General features: G+C 44.1%; 1 protein-coding gene across 1 annotated transcript; it reads left to right on the forward strand.

Annotated features, from left to right (window-relative positions):
* Positions 1-10,936: 10,936 nt before the first annotated feature.
* Positions 10,937-18,052, forward strand: LOC119377111 (secretory immunoglobulin A-binding protein EsiB; the record flags this gene model as incomplete). Its single annotated transcript, XM_037646710.2, has 3 exons — positions 10,937-11,078; positions 14,033-14,165; positions 17,455-18,052. Coding segments are annotated over 3 exons (375 nt in total), but the record flags the coding sequence as incomplete, so codon positions are not given.
* Positions 18,053-19,137: the final 1,085 nt, after the last annotated feature.

Consider the following 19,137-nt stretch of genomic DNA (forward strand, 5'->3'; position numbering starts at 1 on the left):
GAGCCCCCAGTTAAAGAATGTCTAAATTAACACAATGTCATCGCAATTTATTAGGCCTTTCTGCCCTTGTTACATATAAAAAGGACGCGAAAGATTTTTGTCGGTCGTGTAGTTAACGATTTTGCAAGCAGATATTTCTAAATATTCAAGCTTTGTGTCAGCATAGATAGCAGTGTCTTAGTCGTCATTTCCTTCTTAAGGCAGCTGAGGTGAAATCACCACGACGAAATAAGAAAAGGGCGACAGCTGCAGCTACCACATTTTCGAAAAATAATTATTACCTGCCATTCGGGTAGCTATCGTAACTTTATCTGCGGTTTCTATATGCTCAAGGCCCTAATTACGAAGATATATGTCATTAATTCAAAACCCGCAGTAATCCACAGCTTTCATTTCTTAAATGTAGGATGGGACGTTAAACCCCAGCTATTATTATTATTCCTAAATGTAGGAAAGATAAGCCCATTGGTTATCAGGGTGGTGAATCCAGTGGGCGCTCTTCAAAGGCCGTGTCGCTTGTGTCGGCCTCCTATTTATTGTTATGCTAAAGAGAAGCAAGAAATCCGCTTATATTGCTTCACTTGGTAGTAAGAGAACAGCCACCAGCGTAGCCTTAATGGTCGACCTAAATATGTTTGCTGCATTATGTGAATAACGCCTGTGGGAGGCAGTGATCGGAGAAAATAATTTCGATACAACATTTATGGGAGGAATCGACAACTTGTGCCACGCCGATATCTAAAAAAATATCTGTTAATTAGACACAATCCATTCCAGTGAAATGAAAAGTTGTATACTTGACCAGCAAAAGAAAAAGAAAGGAAAAGCTTCATACAACCGTGGCCCGATTTTTATGAAAGGAGAGAGTAAAAACTGCAGAAGTGTTTCTTGAAGGGCCAGTTGGTACATCATACTGAGGGGAACAGCGCAAAAAACGGGACGGAGAATCTCCGTCAGAGATTCTCCGTCCCGTTTTTGCGCTGTTCCCCTCAGAGTAAAAACCTTTGTGCCACACGGGGAGTACGACAGTAAGTTGTTGCCACAATCTATAAGAATGCACAATGTCTCAGCAGGAATGCTGACGCGCTGCGTATTTACAAAATTTACATATGGTAACATGTTAGAAGAAAATATCAGTCTTTAATTATTCAGTTCTGCTTGTGGCAATCTCTAATCCCTGTTACACCGGTAAAGAACACCACACCATAATCATGATGCGTAAAGTGCAGCGCGCGTGTTAAACGAATGACGAAAGAGCTAAAGTTTCTATATTACCACCCCATAGTTTATTCTGACATTGGGATAAAAATGTTCGCGATGCCCACGAACTATAGGTGGCGCTGTGCGATTCAAAAGTGCGCCAGGCGGAGGGTCAACCCGTTTGTTAGCCTAGGAACGGATAGGACGTGCGGACGCACGGCCCGTGCCACTTTCACCGGATGAGGTCATGAACTGCACTGAAATGAATGATACCAAAATACTTGCCCAAACAACGGAAAGCGCGAAATGCTCGCTACGTCATTATTTTCCGCGATGTTAGAGGTTATATTTCGGCTCCGTTACCGTGCAACAATAATGCTCTATGAAATCCAGTGCGTGCTAACGAAACCGTATGAACTGAACGACACTCCAAGTATACGTACCGTGCCTGCCTGTCGAAGTTGCCGTAGTAATAGGCCACTAGCGAGTAACACCATCGTTGCGGCACAGGGCAGCATGTTTAGCGTGACGACGGTTTCTAAACATGTTGCTCTGTCATCATTACTCGTGTGGTGAGGAACTCGGGAGTGCACAGTTAACTTCTCTCGGATCTTACAGGTTTGACGAGCACCTCGAAACGAATGCACACGCAAGCTTTTCGCAACGTCGAAGAATTTCTGAACAGCGAAGCCGTTCGGACAGTAATGGTCAAGTTCATTTGGCAACACAGCGGCGCGACTTGTGTACGCGATTGCACGTTTCGCTTCCGCTCGTCGAGCTTGTTGTCAGCATGCGGCCACAAACGTTGCGCTACGTACATCGCATCAGAACAATTATGCTTTTATTTTGATCTCAGCACTATCGTACATCGAGTAGAGTCAAAGTGACTTACGATTGTGAAAAGCTTGCCGTACAGATGGTTAGCCAGCAAAGTACGTTAAAGAGAATCGCTGCTGCAGCATCTCCGTCGACGTTGTCGCTATCGGTGATTTCACAGCCATCAATGTCCAGTGAAAAGTCCTCGTCCTCAAGGTGCACGGTCTCTTGAACATCACTGTCAAAATCAATCTAACGAATTTCATCCGACGAGGGCTGCCTCGCCTTCTCTGCGTTCTGGGATCAGAGAACACTTTGTTTGCAGTGTGCTGCCACCTGTCAACAAAGTAACAACATGCATGGCAGCGCTGGCTATGAACGCAACACACGGGTGAATTGGACGACGTTAAGAGCGGGGCTGCCGATCAGATTTCGCCAGCTGGGGTCCGCTAATGTAGATATATACATAGTCCATCAATCAATCACTCACGTTTAATCTCCGCCGGAATCCGTCAGCTGTGGACAAGATGGAGCCCGCAACGCGGCCGGTACTTGGTCGTAGTTCACGATAACCGAGGAACGAGCGCAGCCATAGAGTTAATATACTGACTTTAGAGGAAAAGCTGGGCCGCGAGACCGCTAACCACAAGAGCACTGACATCTTGGAACGTTGTCATTTTTGCCATAACATATCAAACATAAAGAAGAATTTCCACAATATAAAACACGCGGATATTGTTTTGTCTTTATTTTGAATACTTTTACAGAAGAATACGACGGTTATTTATGGAAGCGTCGTGTTAAAGCCCCTGAAACTTCGTTTATGTCGTGTATCTCGTAGTTGCCATAGTGTCCCGTTGTCTGCGTTTTCTGTTGCCACGTACCACTCTAGTACACGTGACAGCCCTTTTTTCTTTCAAGCTGAAAACTTCAATGCAAACCAGGACGGACGGCAAAGATTAACAGATGAGACAAGCACTGAAAGCTATGTATATAGGCGCAACCGATGTTTTTTTTTTAGTCTTTTCAACGGCGATAAAATTTTGTGTGCCATGTACCTTTCGTTTTGATTGAAGCTTTCGGGTGACGTCTCACTCACATTCGCCGCTGCATGCTGCAATGGACATTGTTCTGGTTTATGGCACTATGTGCTGTAGCACGGCAGCAATGAGCTGAAAAAGAACGTGGATACAGGTGTCTCCTCATTGCAAGTCGAAGCTCCGCGCGAGCACGGCCTAAGCGCTTTGCATCGAGCTGCGAATCTGTCGAGTGACCCTTCTACCAGCGAACGGAGAAACTTTGTTCGTTATGCATTATCGGTAGGGCGTGCGTAGTAAAAACTATTCACAAAGAGGTGGAAATGTTAACTGTTATCAATCGGGCCAACTGCACAGACAACGCTACACTAACACACGGCTTCATGCATCAAAACACAGCTGATGTTCCCTGAACAGCGCGTAGCCGGCTTAGGTTGGTAGATTAAAACTGATTACTACCGTCAAATATAGCGAGTGTCTCAGAATCTGGCAACGTTCCTTTTGTTCCCCCTTACAAAAATCCCATATATGGACATATATAAAAATTCCCATATATGGCCACATCAGGAATTGGGCATATCAGGCCCATATATGAATATTCGCCATATATGTGCCATATATAGCCATATATGGCTTGATATGCCCAATTCCTGATATGTGCCATATATGGCCATATATGGCCTGATATGCCCAATTCCTGATATACCCATATATGGATGAGGTCTATATATGAATGCAAGCCATATATGGCTTTATATGGGTACTTTTATATATAGCCATATATAGATGAATGCTACATATGAATTCCGCTTGTGAGCACGGCATAAATTAAAGCTGCAGAAATCATTCTACAGCTAGAATTAATGCTCCATGATTATTGATGCCACCCAACGGTCTGCAGTAGCAGTCGTGTTTTCAACACGAGGGTTGTGAGCTGTTTCACTGCCCTCCCAAGAAAAATTACAGTTATCCTCAAAGCTTTATTGCTAGAACTGTCATTTTGCTGTTCATTACTGTTTGGGGTCAGCACATGACTGTTAGTCAAGTTATTTTAATGTATGGAGACATTCACTGCACAACAACAGTTTGGCAAGGCAGCTAAGATTCAGATCAGTTATATTCTTTTAACATGCACGATCGAAGCATTCTGTGCCCATGTAGCTAAAAAGCATGCAAATAAGTTGCGCTCTAGTTTCTTTTTAGTGATTTCATTCAGGCTATATCAACTTTTCACGAAAAGATACATTGTGTGTAAATTGAGTGCTTATCGACATATTCTATTCAACAGGGTGGCTACTTGGGCTGGTTGGTACTGCATTCTAAAAGGAAAAATACGTTCTTTGTGCGCAAAACGTTTCAGGAAAGACAGATAGGAGTGCGGTCTGTCCTATCTGTCTTTTCTGAAACGTTTTGCGCACAAAGAACGTATTTTTACTATTCAGTTTCATAAACACATTGTCCACCGTGTTTTTATTGAGAATATTTTTGCGTGTCAATTGGGATTCTTTTGCGAGACAAATTAAATTATCTACTTGCCACTGACCATGGGGACTGCGTGTGCATTGAATGATTTAGGGGACATGATATTTAACCTTTATGGAGTTCGACCAATAGCGGCTGGTACGCAAGCTTGTGATATGCAAGTATAGTGAAAAAATGGCGGCTATAAGTCTCTGTGCGAGTAGAAATAGAGTGACATTTGTTGAAAACCAGACGCTAAAAAATTGTGTTTTCAAAACGTTGCCTGCTTTTGATACAGCTACTAAAACATTAATATTTTAATCAGTTGCAAGCCCTAAGCAGATCAGTCGGGTTTAATTTGTCGACTTGTACAAAATTACGTACAGTGCTCACGGATTCAAAGGCGAGATCACATTTTTTAGTATAACGACTGGTATGCGCAACCGCTCGAGATAACCACATCATATCACAACTAATCTGGTCTCTACATATAATGTTGCTCTGGTCTACGCGTTCGAGTCGAAATTACGCCGATATGACCCGAACTGAAGACGGTGGAGACGAAAGTATGTGCGTTAATTGGTCCTACATTGTCCCGTTTGAATCCGTGAGTACTGTACACCGTCTTCTAGAATTGCCCTCGCAAGACGTTTTAGCCGTGTGCACTTATCTTCAAGACAAGCGTAATTCTAAAAACAAGGTAAAAGCTGGGCGAGAACCGACAATTTAGGACACGGGCACATAAATGTCATGACACATACTTGGGGATGCGGATTGCCAACCGTTTTTCATTTGTTAATTGCGTAAGTTGTAATTGACTTTTGGTGTTCTCTCAAATGTCAAAGCAAAAAAAATATCCAGATATATTTATGTTTTTTTTTATTTTTACGAAAACTACAATAACACGAAAGCCATAATTTAGTTGGTACAGCGCTTGCTTCCGATAAATTGGGGGAGTCATGTCTGGAAGAAATAGAAAAAACAAAAGAAAATGGTGTTGTAAAAATAAAATAGCTAGCATACGACGTCTTAATCACGTAACCACAATTATTATGCAGTCATATACTAATCAAAACATGCAATGCACTACGCTTTGTGAGTTTTCATAATTTTTGAGTACTGCGTAAGGAGGCAATGAAAACGATAAACTTACCTTAAAATTTAGCAGAGGCTGTGATGTACTGAGCCAGTAAATCCAAAGGAACTTAATCACAACTTAAGACGACCACACTTATCCGTACAGCTTTTCAGAAAGGAAGATGCGAGGAAAACTTGCACGCAAGCTTAGGCGTCCATTTTTCCGCGCCAAAAGTTAACGATGGTCAAACCAACGGCCTCTCCAGAAAAACACACTTGCCTCTGCATCCACAATTGCACCACGTGCAGAGAAGTAAATTCCTCAGGTCTGCGTTGAAGTCAGTGCAAAATCAAATCAGTCGCTGAACACGAAATAAGAGCAAGAGAGATCACAAGTGACGAACATTAGCCGCGCATACTGCTCCGGTCAGCAAAGAAGCAACAGCGGCGCGGATGGATACAGCCTCGATCATGATGCAGCGCTAAGGTGTCCGTGAGATCACCAATTTACACAGTTGTCGCTGCAGTAAATTTTGCGAAGCTAATTGGCAAACAAAGTTTCAACTCTTCATAATTATTAACGCAATATTAACACCTTACAAGTTAAACTTTTCGTGTGCTATTTTCTTTATCGCAACCGTAGATGGGCCACGCGCCTTCTGGTCGGCACGCAGTGGAAGTTTCCAGTATGCATTCGCCGAGTTGCTCACCCCTCAGACCGGAATCGCTTGTCCACGCTTGTGTCCGCCGAGTGCAAGGAGCCCCGCGTTTAACTAGTCACGCGGGTTTCGGGACAATAGGGCTCGCTCTATCCCCGCTGGCTGCCGAGAGGCACAGGTGCATGTCCTTTGAGGGAGGCGTTCGTAGAATCTGCAATTCGCTGCTTCACGTACGCTGGCTGCCACGACGTGTTCGATCCGGATATTTATCTTTCTTCTCATGATTTAATAATAATAATAATAATAATAATAATAATAATAATAATAATAATAATAATAATAATAATAATAATAATAATAATAAATGTACTGTTCCTACAACCCCTAGATGAACGTTGAATCAACGATATTACTCCCATGGCAAAAATCATATGGCCCAATTGAAACAAACGGGTGTGTCCGCGTACCCATGAGCCGCTGCGCGCGAGCGTGTAATTATGCACGTGCGCGCATATGTATACGTATTCGCGTGTAGTTCACAAGCATATGCGCCACACTGTTAGTGTTGAAAGGACATAGCCCCATGTAGTTTTATTTATTACGTGGCTGCTCTACGGAGCGCTGTAAATAGAATGGCCAGTCTGGTTTATGTAAGGCCCTTAATTATTCACAAAAACGTCTCGTGATAAATGCATTTCCAAGGTAACATTTAAGGCAATTGGTGCACGTTATTAGCGATCCCGATCAAGAAATGACACGCACAAAATAGAAGTCTGGTGAGTTCGGTGTTATAAAACTGCAGCATTCTGAGCGCTTAATAATTGGTGAATTAAATGTGCATCGTGTGTGCGTCAATTGGACACTTCTTAACGTATACCCCTTAAGTATGTATCGAGTGAGGTTCAACTGACGCTTTGCTTTCAAACCTCGCATCAAATGAATTCTTTGAATGTACTCATTACAAATGGACATTAAGGTGACGATCTGCACATTCAAGAAGTTTATACGCAGCCAAATGAAACGCAAAGCGCATCCTTGCAAGACATGAGCACGACACCAATTTTTAATGTAAGCATAAGGCCTGCGAGTTGTACTGTCTTACGGGTGAGAAACAGCGCTAAAAAGACGGGACAAGAAAGGACACGAGACGACGGCGCTGACTAACAACCAAATGTGCTTTATTCCTTCAGTCAGCATAAATATACTTCACCACTAACGTAATGAAAAAACAGAAAACTCAGCCTGCGCAGAGGCAGTAAGGCGATCAACGAGACAAGAATTCTATCTCCTTCGGAAGGAGGGAAATCGAGGGGAAGCTTACACATGCCTCGCCGCTATTGTAGATGTGATAAGCTTCTGAAATGAGGCGCGCGCGCTCGTCATGGTATTTTGACAAGAAAGTGGCATCGTTAAAAGATGGATGGCAACCGCAACTGTTACAGTGAAGAGATAACTGACTATCTGTAGCTTGTTTTTGTACCTTGTTCAAATGCTCGCGCATGCGGTCATTAGCGCACCGCCCCGTTTGCCCGACATAGTAACGCCCGCAAGAAAGTGGAATCTTGTATACAACTTCTTGACAACATTCAACAAACTTCTGCCTGTGCTTCTTAGTGCATCTTCTTTTCTTCTCTTCTTCTCGGTTGACTTGCTGGCACTTGCCTCTGCGCAGGCTGCACTTAGTGCATCTTCTTTTCTTCTCTTCTTCTCGGTTGACTTGCTGGCCTTACTGCCTCTGCGCAGGCTGAGTTTTCTGTTTTTTCATTACGTTAGTGGTGAAGTATATTTATGCTGACTGAAGGAATAAAGCACATTTGGTTGTTAGTCAGCGCCGTCGTCTCGTGTCCTTTCTTGTCCCGTCTTTTTAGCGCTGTTTCTCACCCGTAATCATGAACCAACCAGCCCAAATGCGTACCCTTCTACAGTACTGTCTTATTTTTGTTTTTGAAAATACTGCCTCAAATATTGCTCTGCGCATACTATTATGGTAAATGTCAACTGAAAGTGATCCCAGATGTGAGTAAACAACGTTCACAGAAACCTCGTTAAATGAAGTGTCCAGCATATAGCCATCACCAACTTCGAATTATCAGCAAGTTTGTCCACTGATGTGCGAGATAAAAAGCTGCATTAAAACTAGCTTTTATTTAACCATGCATTACTGTGAACAATAGAAGTTGCATGCATGGCGTTTTTTATATACCACAACAATACACATCGGCTTAGTTAATGAGCGAGGTTTGGGAGCTTGCATGTATTATATGTGCGGACAGGATAGCGCCCTTGTAAAAACATCTCGTATATATAATAATGACGTCGTAATAATTGCCACTTATTGTTGGAAACCTAAAGTTCATGTAAAACTCAGTACAAGCTATACACGCGTGAACCATGCACTGACACGTACATATACCTTATTATTTTATCTTTTATGATTGCATTGCAACAATGTTTATACTTGATACTCTTGTTGGTGTAGATACCAATTAGGCCACTTTCCTGTACGTATTGCCATATATGACAATCCCCATATATGTTAGTAACTCGTGCCGTATATACGTTGTTCATCCCATATATGGTAGCACAACCCCATATATGGATCTACTTGATGTACATATATGGTGTGGCCGTGCCATATATGACAGCATTTCACTCTATATATGGACCAGCCGCGCCATATATGGCTGTATTTGTCTCCATATATGGGCCAATCGCGCCATATATGGCCCTATTTACATCCATATATGGTAAGCGGTAGCCACATATGCAGACATATATACTCATATATGGCCGCATATAATTTATATAAGTGCCATATATGACATTTCCGTAAGGGTTCCGATGGTATGCGAGTCTACTGCAGCGCGTGCACAAGATATATTAGTGGACCCAGTTAAAGAGCGACTCACACACCATCGAAACTTTTGCTTGAAGAAATGCTGAAATAGAAGACCCGTAAAACAAGGCGGACAGCTATCTTAAAATGTTCACGCAGGGTAAACACTGCATCGTCCCCCTTATTTTTAAAAAAAAAACACAGACAAGGTCGCATGTTGTGCCGCGGAGAGCACAAATTTAAGAATCAAAAGAAAGAATTTTCACTGATATCGTCACAGTACGTCAGTGTCCATGGCGCTGATCTACTGAACACGATGTCGCGGGCTCGATTCCCCGCCGTTGACACCATATATATATAAGGATGTAAACGACTGAAATTGTCTGAAAACGCGGACTCCGGGCACTCGCGTTCAAACGTTAGTGAATGTCATCAGAAGGGTGGTCGGTACTTCCCAAATTTCGCCTCTTATTAAGAGCGCAAGGACAATTAGTGCCAAACACGACACATCCACTGGCATAACCAGCATAAAAATCCACAGTATACATCAGACGTAAAGAGCATCGTAAGCTATAAAGTAAGGTCGGAGTAGCGAGCATATCAGCCAGTTTGACAAAAAGCGCAGGTAATTTTTTTATTTTTAAGAAGCTTGCAACACTGCACACCATCATGGGCGGATCCAGAGTGGGGGTCCGGATGTCCTGACCCCGCCATTAGGTTTTGAATGTATACCCCCAAGAAGGGGGCCTGTAAAGTCGTACACACAATTTTAGGTATCACACTTCCCATGCGCTAACCACACTACGGTCTTTTTCTTTACAAAACAGTTCCCAGTTTCCGACAATAGATCATCACTGTTGTTTAGCGAAGCTCAGAGAAGAAAAAAGACGTGTTACTGTTTCTTGTTACTATAGAGATGTCCTTTACGCAGTAGCCACCACGCTCTGGAAACACAATGTTTGACATTTTTTGCTTTTGTTCTAATAAAAATGATGCAACATGTTTTTTTCATAATATCATTCTGCAGTCTTTTGAGAACATTTTAGGGGACTTTGAACAAAATTGAGATTGGGGTTTTTTTTATTATAGCTTTTTGAATGGAGGAGCACTTTTCTCTTTTTGGTGTTTCGAGCGTGAAAATTTACTACTTTGAAAATCATTAGAGAAATACAAATGCAGAGGTTGATCATTCACATAAAGGCCTATTCATACTGCAAATATGAACTAGCTAAGATGTACACAGAAGTAGCCATAGCGTCCCAAATTTGACTGATTTTCAAAAACGCAGCGTTTTTCGTGAATTTTTAAAAAATACATAATTTGCTCAGAATTCTATGAAATGATAAGAGCTATTTCCTCTTTACTTCTACTTCCGCTAAAAAGAAAGATATTTGTAATATATAGCTTCAGTAGCTGCCAGCATGGTTACGAAGTTACGAAAACGCACTCTTCGTAAAATGGTCGTCGTCAACCGGCGACACTTGTCGAATTTTCCTGTGTTGAAAAAAAAAAAATTATTTGAAAACGAACTGCGATTTCGTGCTGTGCAGTCATATGTGCACAACATACAAAATTATCAGGAAAATCGGAAACATCAAATATACACCGTTTTTTGATCTTTCGTGGCATCGACCTACTTCGTCCATACACGGTGTCTAACGAGTTGGCATCATCAGGAGGAATTCAGAGGAAGCGTTAGCACGCCTTCAGGAAGGGTTGAGAGATTCCAAGGCTAGCGCAGGGCTTGCACAGGCAAGACTGTAGACGACTTGAGCGAGCGGAAACTGGGCTATACGAAATAGGTTTGTGCTACCTGGAAGATTCTGATTTTCTCCATTGGGTCGTCGCAGGTGCTGGGGGCGGCGGCGGTGTTCGTGCTCGTCTACTTGGGCTATTACCACCAGGAAGCGGTGCACTTTCACTTGAACCATATGTACGCCCATGCGGGACACGCACACGCCCAGCACGTCGTCGCGCACAAGTACCTGCATGGTGAGCTCCTGTCTAGGCATAACGCTTTATGGAACGTTGTATAACGTTGTTCACTGCGATACAGCTCACTGAGAATTGAAGCAGTGACAACAACAAAAATTGTTTGCGCATTTTCGGTGGTCAGTGCCGATCTCAAACAAATTCTGGCAGTTATTTTCATTCTACGTTTGGCGCAAACGCTGTACTACTGTTATCATTTTGGTTATTCGGACATATGCGGAATTTTAAAAGGTTCCCTTTCAACATTAAAAGATTTCAGTGCTGAAGAGACCAACAACCGCCTAAAACGTTTCGTGCACTGGCGTAGCCTGGAGTGTGGTTTGAGGGGTTTATACTATGGATCAGGGGCGTAGCCAAGGGAGGGGGTTGGGGGGTTCAACCCCCCCCCCCCCGAAATTTTTCTGTTTTGCTTGCGTATATAGGCACGTACACAGCACACATACAAACGCACGCACGAACTTACATGAAGTATGGTTGAACCCCCCCCCCCCCCCCGAAAAAGATTTCTGGCTACGCCCCTGCTATGGATCACATCCATGTCACCGACAAGTAACTGAGAAACCTTTGGAGTACTACCATGGATGTCATGGACAGGTAAGATACAGTCGATTCAGTAGAGACACAAGCAGACATTGTGGCATAATCAAGGACTACAATGAGTGCCTCTCTGTAAGAGAAGAAAAGGGGGGGGGGGTGATAGGGTGTCGGGATTCTCCTGGGGGTGTGTTAAAGGGGTGATGGCGGGGGAGGGGGTGGGGTGTACAAATCACTAATCTCAACTGCTTTGCTCTGCGCCAGGGATAGCTATACCGCTCTCCTGCAAGTGCTATAGACGGTTTTAAGATTGCGATAGCAGGAGCACGTGGTGTACCTCAAGAAACTTCTGGTCACCTCATTTATTATTCTGCAACAATGAAGCGTAAAGCGTTTTTTTTTAAGATTTGTCAGAGTAAGGGAATACTCTTTTTCCAGTTTCACATAAAAGAAAGGCGATTATAGTTAAAGACTAACTCTTTTAGTGTTGTGTGTAACTTAGAAGAATAATTAATTCAAATATTTTGCTAGACACAGGGAGAAAAGTGTTGAACTCTACGGGCTACTCGCCAAGGCTTTTGTTCCCCGCCAATCCTGCTAGCCTACGCCAGCGCAGGAAACCGGAAGCGGTCCAGGGCCTGTGTTAGTAAACAGTGAAGCCCTCTATACGCGCGACCCCGTGTCCACTGCTGGCGGCCCATATAAATCGCATTAATGGAACTCAGTGCCACGCAACTTGGAAATCGTGTTTGCTCTGGTATCGTAACGGTTCACTAGGCGTATCAGTACCTTAACAAATCAGCATTTACCTCAGCGTCGAAAGTAACCACACTGACGCCGGGCTATTCGATGACTGATTGTTTTTTCGGATCGAGGTGTCCTGCCTTGTGTACTGACGACAGAAAGCAAATGCGGTATTGAGGAACGAACTTTGAGAAGTCAGAGTTTGGTTTACTAGTACTTAGATACGATGTCCAAACTACTACCTATGAGGTTAGCTTACATCCAAGTGCTATCCACGCGAAGCTTTTTCGTTGCGTGTCGGAAAATCATCATTAACAAAACGGCGCAATTTGTATAACAGTCCGGAAAATTTGTGATGAGGCTCAGCTGAGCATTGATGCGGAGTATCTGGTATTTCCCCTTACTCGGTCGACTGTGGCGATCCCTCTAGGTAATGAAAATCGCCAATATCGTCTTAACAACTCTTCTCTAGTTGCTGAAGAGGACCGTGTCATATGCAGGCTGTAGACCACTGAGAAGTTCTACACTGATCCTCACAGCTATGTCTCTCCACGAACGACAGTTTGAATATATATACTTCTTCCAAGCATGCAATGAAGACACCGTTTCTCTTTGACTGATGCCACCCTTAAATGGACACTAAAGTAAAACGATAAATTAGTTTAGACTGATAAGCTATACTCTGAAAACTCCAGTGTCGTTAATTTCACCATTATAGGTTTAATAATAGATGAGAAAATCAATGTCAAAAGTTTCACTTTTAAATTTCCCGCCGAAATCTCCGATGCTGGCGTGACGGATTTCAAAGTGTTTCTCTTTTTTTCGTATTTTGGCCACATTGGCTCTACTAAATTTCCTGAAACTTAATATGCTAAGTCTCCGGCTCCCTCAGAAGACAATGTACTTAATTTTTACCGATTAGGAACTACGTAGACCCTGGAAAAGGCTGTCCAAACATATGACGTCATGACGATTTGTGCGGGAACTTAAAGGTGGCGTCACCATCCGCGTTTTCTCTTTGTGCGTTTACTCGCTTACCAAGCGTCTTTTCGCAGCAAGCAGGGTGTTTTTGGTATCGTGAAAGAGTAATTTATTATAGTACGAGAAAAATCGTTTTTCTCGTTAGTGTCCCTTTAATCGCATTAATTATTATTTTTTATTTAATTTTTTTGCTTTTCTTGCGAAGAAATTTACTAATTAGCTGTGGAATTTCTGTAGATACACCCAAAGAAATTTTTGCTCTTCTCTCACTCTACGCACGTTGCCTCCATAACTGCTAGCACCTCCACTGCGTCGAACACTTTTGCGTAGTTTTTTAACATGGTAATGGTCTAATGTGCGCACGCATCACCTGCTCTCGTTTTCCTTCTTTCTTATCGTTTTACGACGCCCATTGTTATGTTAAACATAATAAACATATGTCCGCTAGTGTTTTATGCCCACTGATATGTTAAACACAATGAACATTTACCTGTATTTTGAGCAAATAAACGAGCAAAGCGTTAATAAAACGAGGCGAGGCGATCACATGGGCCTTGCCATATGACTCTCGTATATAGGTGAAGGCTTGAGGCGCATGATCATACTATGCGATTTGTACTGCCTGAGGAGTGGACAGTTCCAGCACACATTGTCGTCATTATTCCAGTTCTTTCATGCATCATTCTCTCTCGCAGGGAACGGGGTACCCAAGAACAGTAGCATGGCATTCTACTGGTTCAGAAAGTCTGCTGACCAAGGACACGCACATTCGGCGTACAACTTGGCCGTCGGTCATATGCAGGGATTTCCCACCGACGTGCAAAAAGGGTAAGATTATACATGGCTCTGCGCTTGACTCGCACATACTGCGTGGGACCTTTCCGAGGCGAATGCTCCTGTCTGTAATATGCGCTTACGCCTCGCGTCACCCGATCCCATATATTAAGACAAGGAAGAGCTTGGTTGATCCAAGACGCCTAGACGTCTCTCTGCCACGGGTCAGTCCCCGGAAGTCCCCACTTCATGTTGGTTATATGTACATTAAGACAGAGATCGAAATCAAAAGAAAAAAGACGCATATCTAGCAAGTAGAATTTTCAAATCAGAAAATAAGAGAAGCCTGACAGGAGTCCCGGAGTGTCCTGTTGTTGTCCGCTTTCTTTGTGGCGTTTCTTCTGTGCTCGACAGGTTGAATTCTCATGGTCACCAATAGCCCAATGGCACGCTGTACTGGTATTGAGCACTACAACACTACGCGTTCTCTGGGTGAAATGTCTACTGGACATGTCAGTCCGGCAACCTCACGCACCCGTGTTTGCTGACCAATGCGTTTGTTTATGTTTGAAACTGTGAACAGGGAAGTCGTCCACACGTAGGCTGCTTTGCCAGTGCCAAACGCGTTATTGCCTAGACTATCGTTGCTCGAAGATTGCGAGCAATTTATGTCCGCTCGGGTTTGTGTCGTCCGCCATGTTCACGGTAGGTAACGCGGAGAAAATGAAAGAAAAAAAAAGTAAAAGAAGGTTATACGATAGGTCTGTAGCAGGGGCGTAGCCAGAAGTTTCTCTCGAGAAGGGTTGAACCTCCCAAACCATACCCCTACGCCACTAGTATTGCAGAAACGTAGTTGGCGGAGCATTGTGCTGCTGAGGCCGTGGGACAGTTATTGTGCTGAAGGCGAATCGCATCGCACATAGATTAGGAGCACAGCTCGTTACCGATTCCGCGGAATCATTTTCGGCGATCTCTATCTGTAACACGTACTAACGTGACCGTGCACTTGGTTCATAATAATAATTTATGGCGTTTTATGCGTCAGAACCACGATATGATTATGAGGCACGCCGTAGTGGAGCGCTCCGGAAATTTTGACCACATGGGGTTCTTTAACGTGCACCTACATCGAAGTACACGGGCCGCTAACATTTCGCGTCCATCGAAATGCGAATGTCACGGCCGAGATCGAATCACGTACGTTTTCGGGTCAATTAAGACTTTCAAGGAGCGCCAACCAAAAAATGGGTTTATTTCCGACGTTTCGGAATCAACAGCGCAAGGCGTCGTCTATAAAATCAAATGTTCCGACTGCCAGGCCGCATACATTGGCGAAAAAAAAAAAAAAAACTTGAGCGAAAGAATTAAACAACGCAAAAACGACGTCAGGACGTTCTCAGGACAACGGAACCCCCTTGCAGAACCCTCGGAAGATGCCGACCATAAGATTGCCTTTAAAAAAAAAACGAAATCCTAACAGAAACTAACCAACAAAAGCGGCTGTCATTGGAATCGTGGTTCACCCAAAACACCGCGAAGGCAACTTGAACCGTTGCAAGGGAAACCACAGAAAAAAAAAAAAAAATGGCCGCGTATGTGCGTACTTCGCTGCAAATGTCGTGTAAAGACGATAGAAGAGGCGCTGTGTGAGAAATGGACACCATCTGGCAATACGTCGGGAAACATGAGTGCTGTGTTGCGTGCTGGTAGTCCCGGCGCAGCAGCAGGCGAAGACCGGCGGTGACCAACGCGACCGGCGGGGACGCCAGCCAGCCCGAAAACGCGGTTTGGCGCGAAGCGCTGAAGCAGAGAAACGTCCGCACTCAACGAGTACTCTCCACACACTCTTTCATTTACACGTCGCCTGGGTAAAACAGGAACGCCAGAGCGGCGCCCACAACCGGCAGCCTGAAGGCCGCCCACAACGCTGCTTTTTCATTTTTTAAATATTTTTTTTTCACCTTCTTGGCCTTCTCAAAACTAAAGTTTTTCAACACCAATCCATGGCATTCGTACAGTGCAACAGAACCGAAACCGAAACACAACAATGAGCTCGTGCGAAGGGCACGGAGGAAGGCAAATTTCAGCGCAGTCGCATTTTCAGCTTTGTTGAAACAGCGCTCACTAGACGACGACGAAGTAAAAGAAGGCACAGGACAGGCGCTGCCTGTCCTGTGCCTTCTTTTACTTCGTCGTCGTCTAGTGAGCGCTGTTTCAACAAAGATGAACGCATACCAACTCGCTCAAGCTTCCATTCTTATGCATTTTCTGCGCAGCTTAAGAAACTAGGGTCCTTAAAATTACGTATGTATGCATTTTCTATTAAAGGAACACGCCACCTAATACTTACCTAGTGATGTTGCACCTCAGATATGCATGATATTTACTTTTTAATCGACAACGTTCACAAGTATGAACAGCCGTACCAGTTCAAGACGGCTGGCCCTTGGGCAAGTGGTTCAACTTTGGCCGAGTGGCTGAATCGAGGGACGTGCCGACAAACAGAAAGACAGACAGAAAGACAGACAGACCAAAATTTCTGCGTTTAAGTTCCCCAAGAAAGACTATCGTCTTTAAAACAATGCAAACAATGTCACGAGTGAGTTAAACCGTCCCCGGCCGCCCCAGCCCATCAATCCCACGCAACCGCGGCAACTACACTCCCTAGGGACTTTACCGGCACTCACAACCCCTTCACCGCTCTCACCACAAAAGAATACACGCCTTCCCTCCTTCTCCCCAGCTGGTTCGTGAGAGAAGTTTAAAGTTGCACCTCGACACTCCGCTGTCACTACCCCTGAAGAAGGAACCGAGTTGATTCCGAAACGTCGGGAAATAGAAGAAGAAGAACGGAAACTTTATTGTCAAATCAATGAGATTTGAGTCCGGCGTCTTTTTAGTGGGCCTGGGCACCCACCGCGGACGCGGTTCCGAGACCTTGTCTCGAAGCGGCTTCCTCGGCACGCTGGACGGCCCAGAGTTGTGCTAAACCCACTTTTTTATTGGAGCCCTCTGAAAGTCTTAATTAATTAACCCAACCAGACAGGCAAATCTGTCAAAATGTTCAGCTTTAAGTCTTTCGGGTCATGTGCTCTTCGTTGTCAACAGCGTTGGTCCGCGTTAGGAAGAACGTATACATGGTGGTTGGAAACAGCTTCCAGCCAAAACACAGCGCCAACACATAGTATATGCAATATGCATCAACGAACCCTCAAACGGTTTCGCTTTTTTTTTTTTCATTTTAATGCGTGTACTGGTATTTTACCAGCCTTTGCGGGTGGATTCGCCGACGCACTACCCGGAATGTTTTGTTCTTGTGCTCACCGAAGCTGTTCTATTACAGGGAGGCCAAAAAGCTGATAAAGTACGCAGCTGACAATGGGGTGCACGAAGCCCACCTAGTCTACCACGAGGCCTGCCGCGCCGGAAAGTGCGACCACTGAACTGTGGGAAGAGAGGCCGCCGAGTTCTCGAACTACCATATAACTGCTTTGTTATTTCACTTCCATTTCTTTCTTTAATCCAATGCTCACGTATCCGCTCAAATTATTGACTCCTCTGGTCCTAAGCGGCGCACAGGACGAAGATCGCCGGCACAAGGTTGTATTTGTCGTATAGTACGGGAACACCGGTAACTGTTGGAATGACCGTAGACATGGGGGGAGACGATAAATACGCGAGGTCAGTCCGGATAGTTCGCGAACGTTGTAAGTACAAATTGGTTTCGTTTACTTATTAAATAATAAGATATGTCCTCTTAGAAGTTTTCTTCTGAGTCAATACAAGGAGTCCAGCTTTTCAGCCCACAGCGGCAGCAGCGCTTAGTTTGGGATGCTGCATAGCTCGACTAGCCAATTTTCCTTAATACATTCGAAATGAGGTCTAATCACTGGGTCTTCAGCATAACGACAAGACAAATATTAAAAGGGGGGGGGGGGGTGTCTGTTCAGGTTCTGTGTAATGAAAATTGAGGTTAGGGGGTACAAACGGCGTCGAGTTAAAGGCCGAAAACTAACATTGATAGTGGGTGCCAGGCGCGTAGCCAGGGGGGGGGGGCTACCCCCCCCCCCGTTCCCGAAATTTTGGTGAAGTAGGTGTTGTTATCAAAAATAAACAATAAAAGTAGCTGTTTTTCTCAAATAGTCAAGGTTTTCAGCAAGTGCCCCCCCTCCCCCCAGAAAAAAATTCCTGGCTACGGGCCTGGTGGGTGCTCTAACCCAGGTGCACAACCATGGTGAAGCATCCAGCGCAGTTCTTCCCAAGCGCTCGCCTTTTTTCTGCCCGATGCTTCACGAAGACGTTTTGGAACTTTACAGTAGTAATCTTTATTGGCCGTCTTCCATTATGGAAGAAATTCATGGTGACTGACACCTTTAGAATGAGAATAATAAATAAAATTAAGAAGGCCTTCCCATACTGGACAAATTTTCACATCCGTATGCCTGATGTCTGATTTCCACTAAAGTTGTTGCGATATGCTCCCCTTGAAGAGCTCTCCAAGAGGAGCGCATGCAGGACTCTTGTTCCCGCACAAAAATATAAAACAATGCTTCGTCCCCAGTGAAGAAATGTTTCAACTTTTCATCAGATGCAACCTAATCCCAGAATCTCTTCCCTCACTTTCGTTCGGTTCTGCTTTCGTTTCATTTGTAAAAATCCGTGGCACAAATTCTGCTGTAAGCCGGCGCATTCCCAACGTCCTGGTGAGGGTCTCATAGCCCATATTTGAGATGCCAAACCAACTCTTCAGTCTCAAGCTCTCATGCCACGGAATATTGCAAATGAGCTCTGTGTAACTCCCCAAGGTGGCGGAAGGGTTACGAAAAGAAAAGCTGACAACCACACGTGTGTACATGGCACAGGTACAAGAAAATCCATACAGATTTCACAGAAAGCTTCTATAGTTGCCGAAAAATTCGTCCTGATCAGGAGATTTTTCGGCAACTATAGCTTTCGTTCTATGAAAACCGTATGGATTTCCTCGTAGCCTTGTGCTAAATACAGGTGGTTGTCGGCTTTCCGTTTC

The sequence above is a fragment of the Rhipicephalus sanguineus genome, unplaced genomic scaffold (genome assembly GCF_013339695.2).
Source record: "Rhipicephalus sanguineus isolate Rsan-2018 unplaced genomic scaffold, BIME_Rsan_1.4 Seq350, whole genome shotgun sequence".
Classification (NCBI taxonomy): Eukaryota; Metazoa; Arthropoda; class Arachnida; order Ixodida; family Ixodidae; genus Rhipicephalus; species Rhipicephalus sanguineus.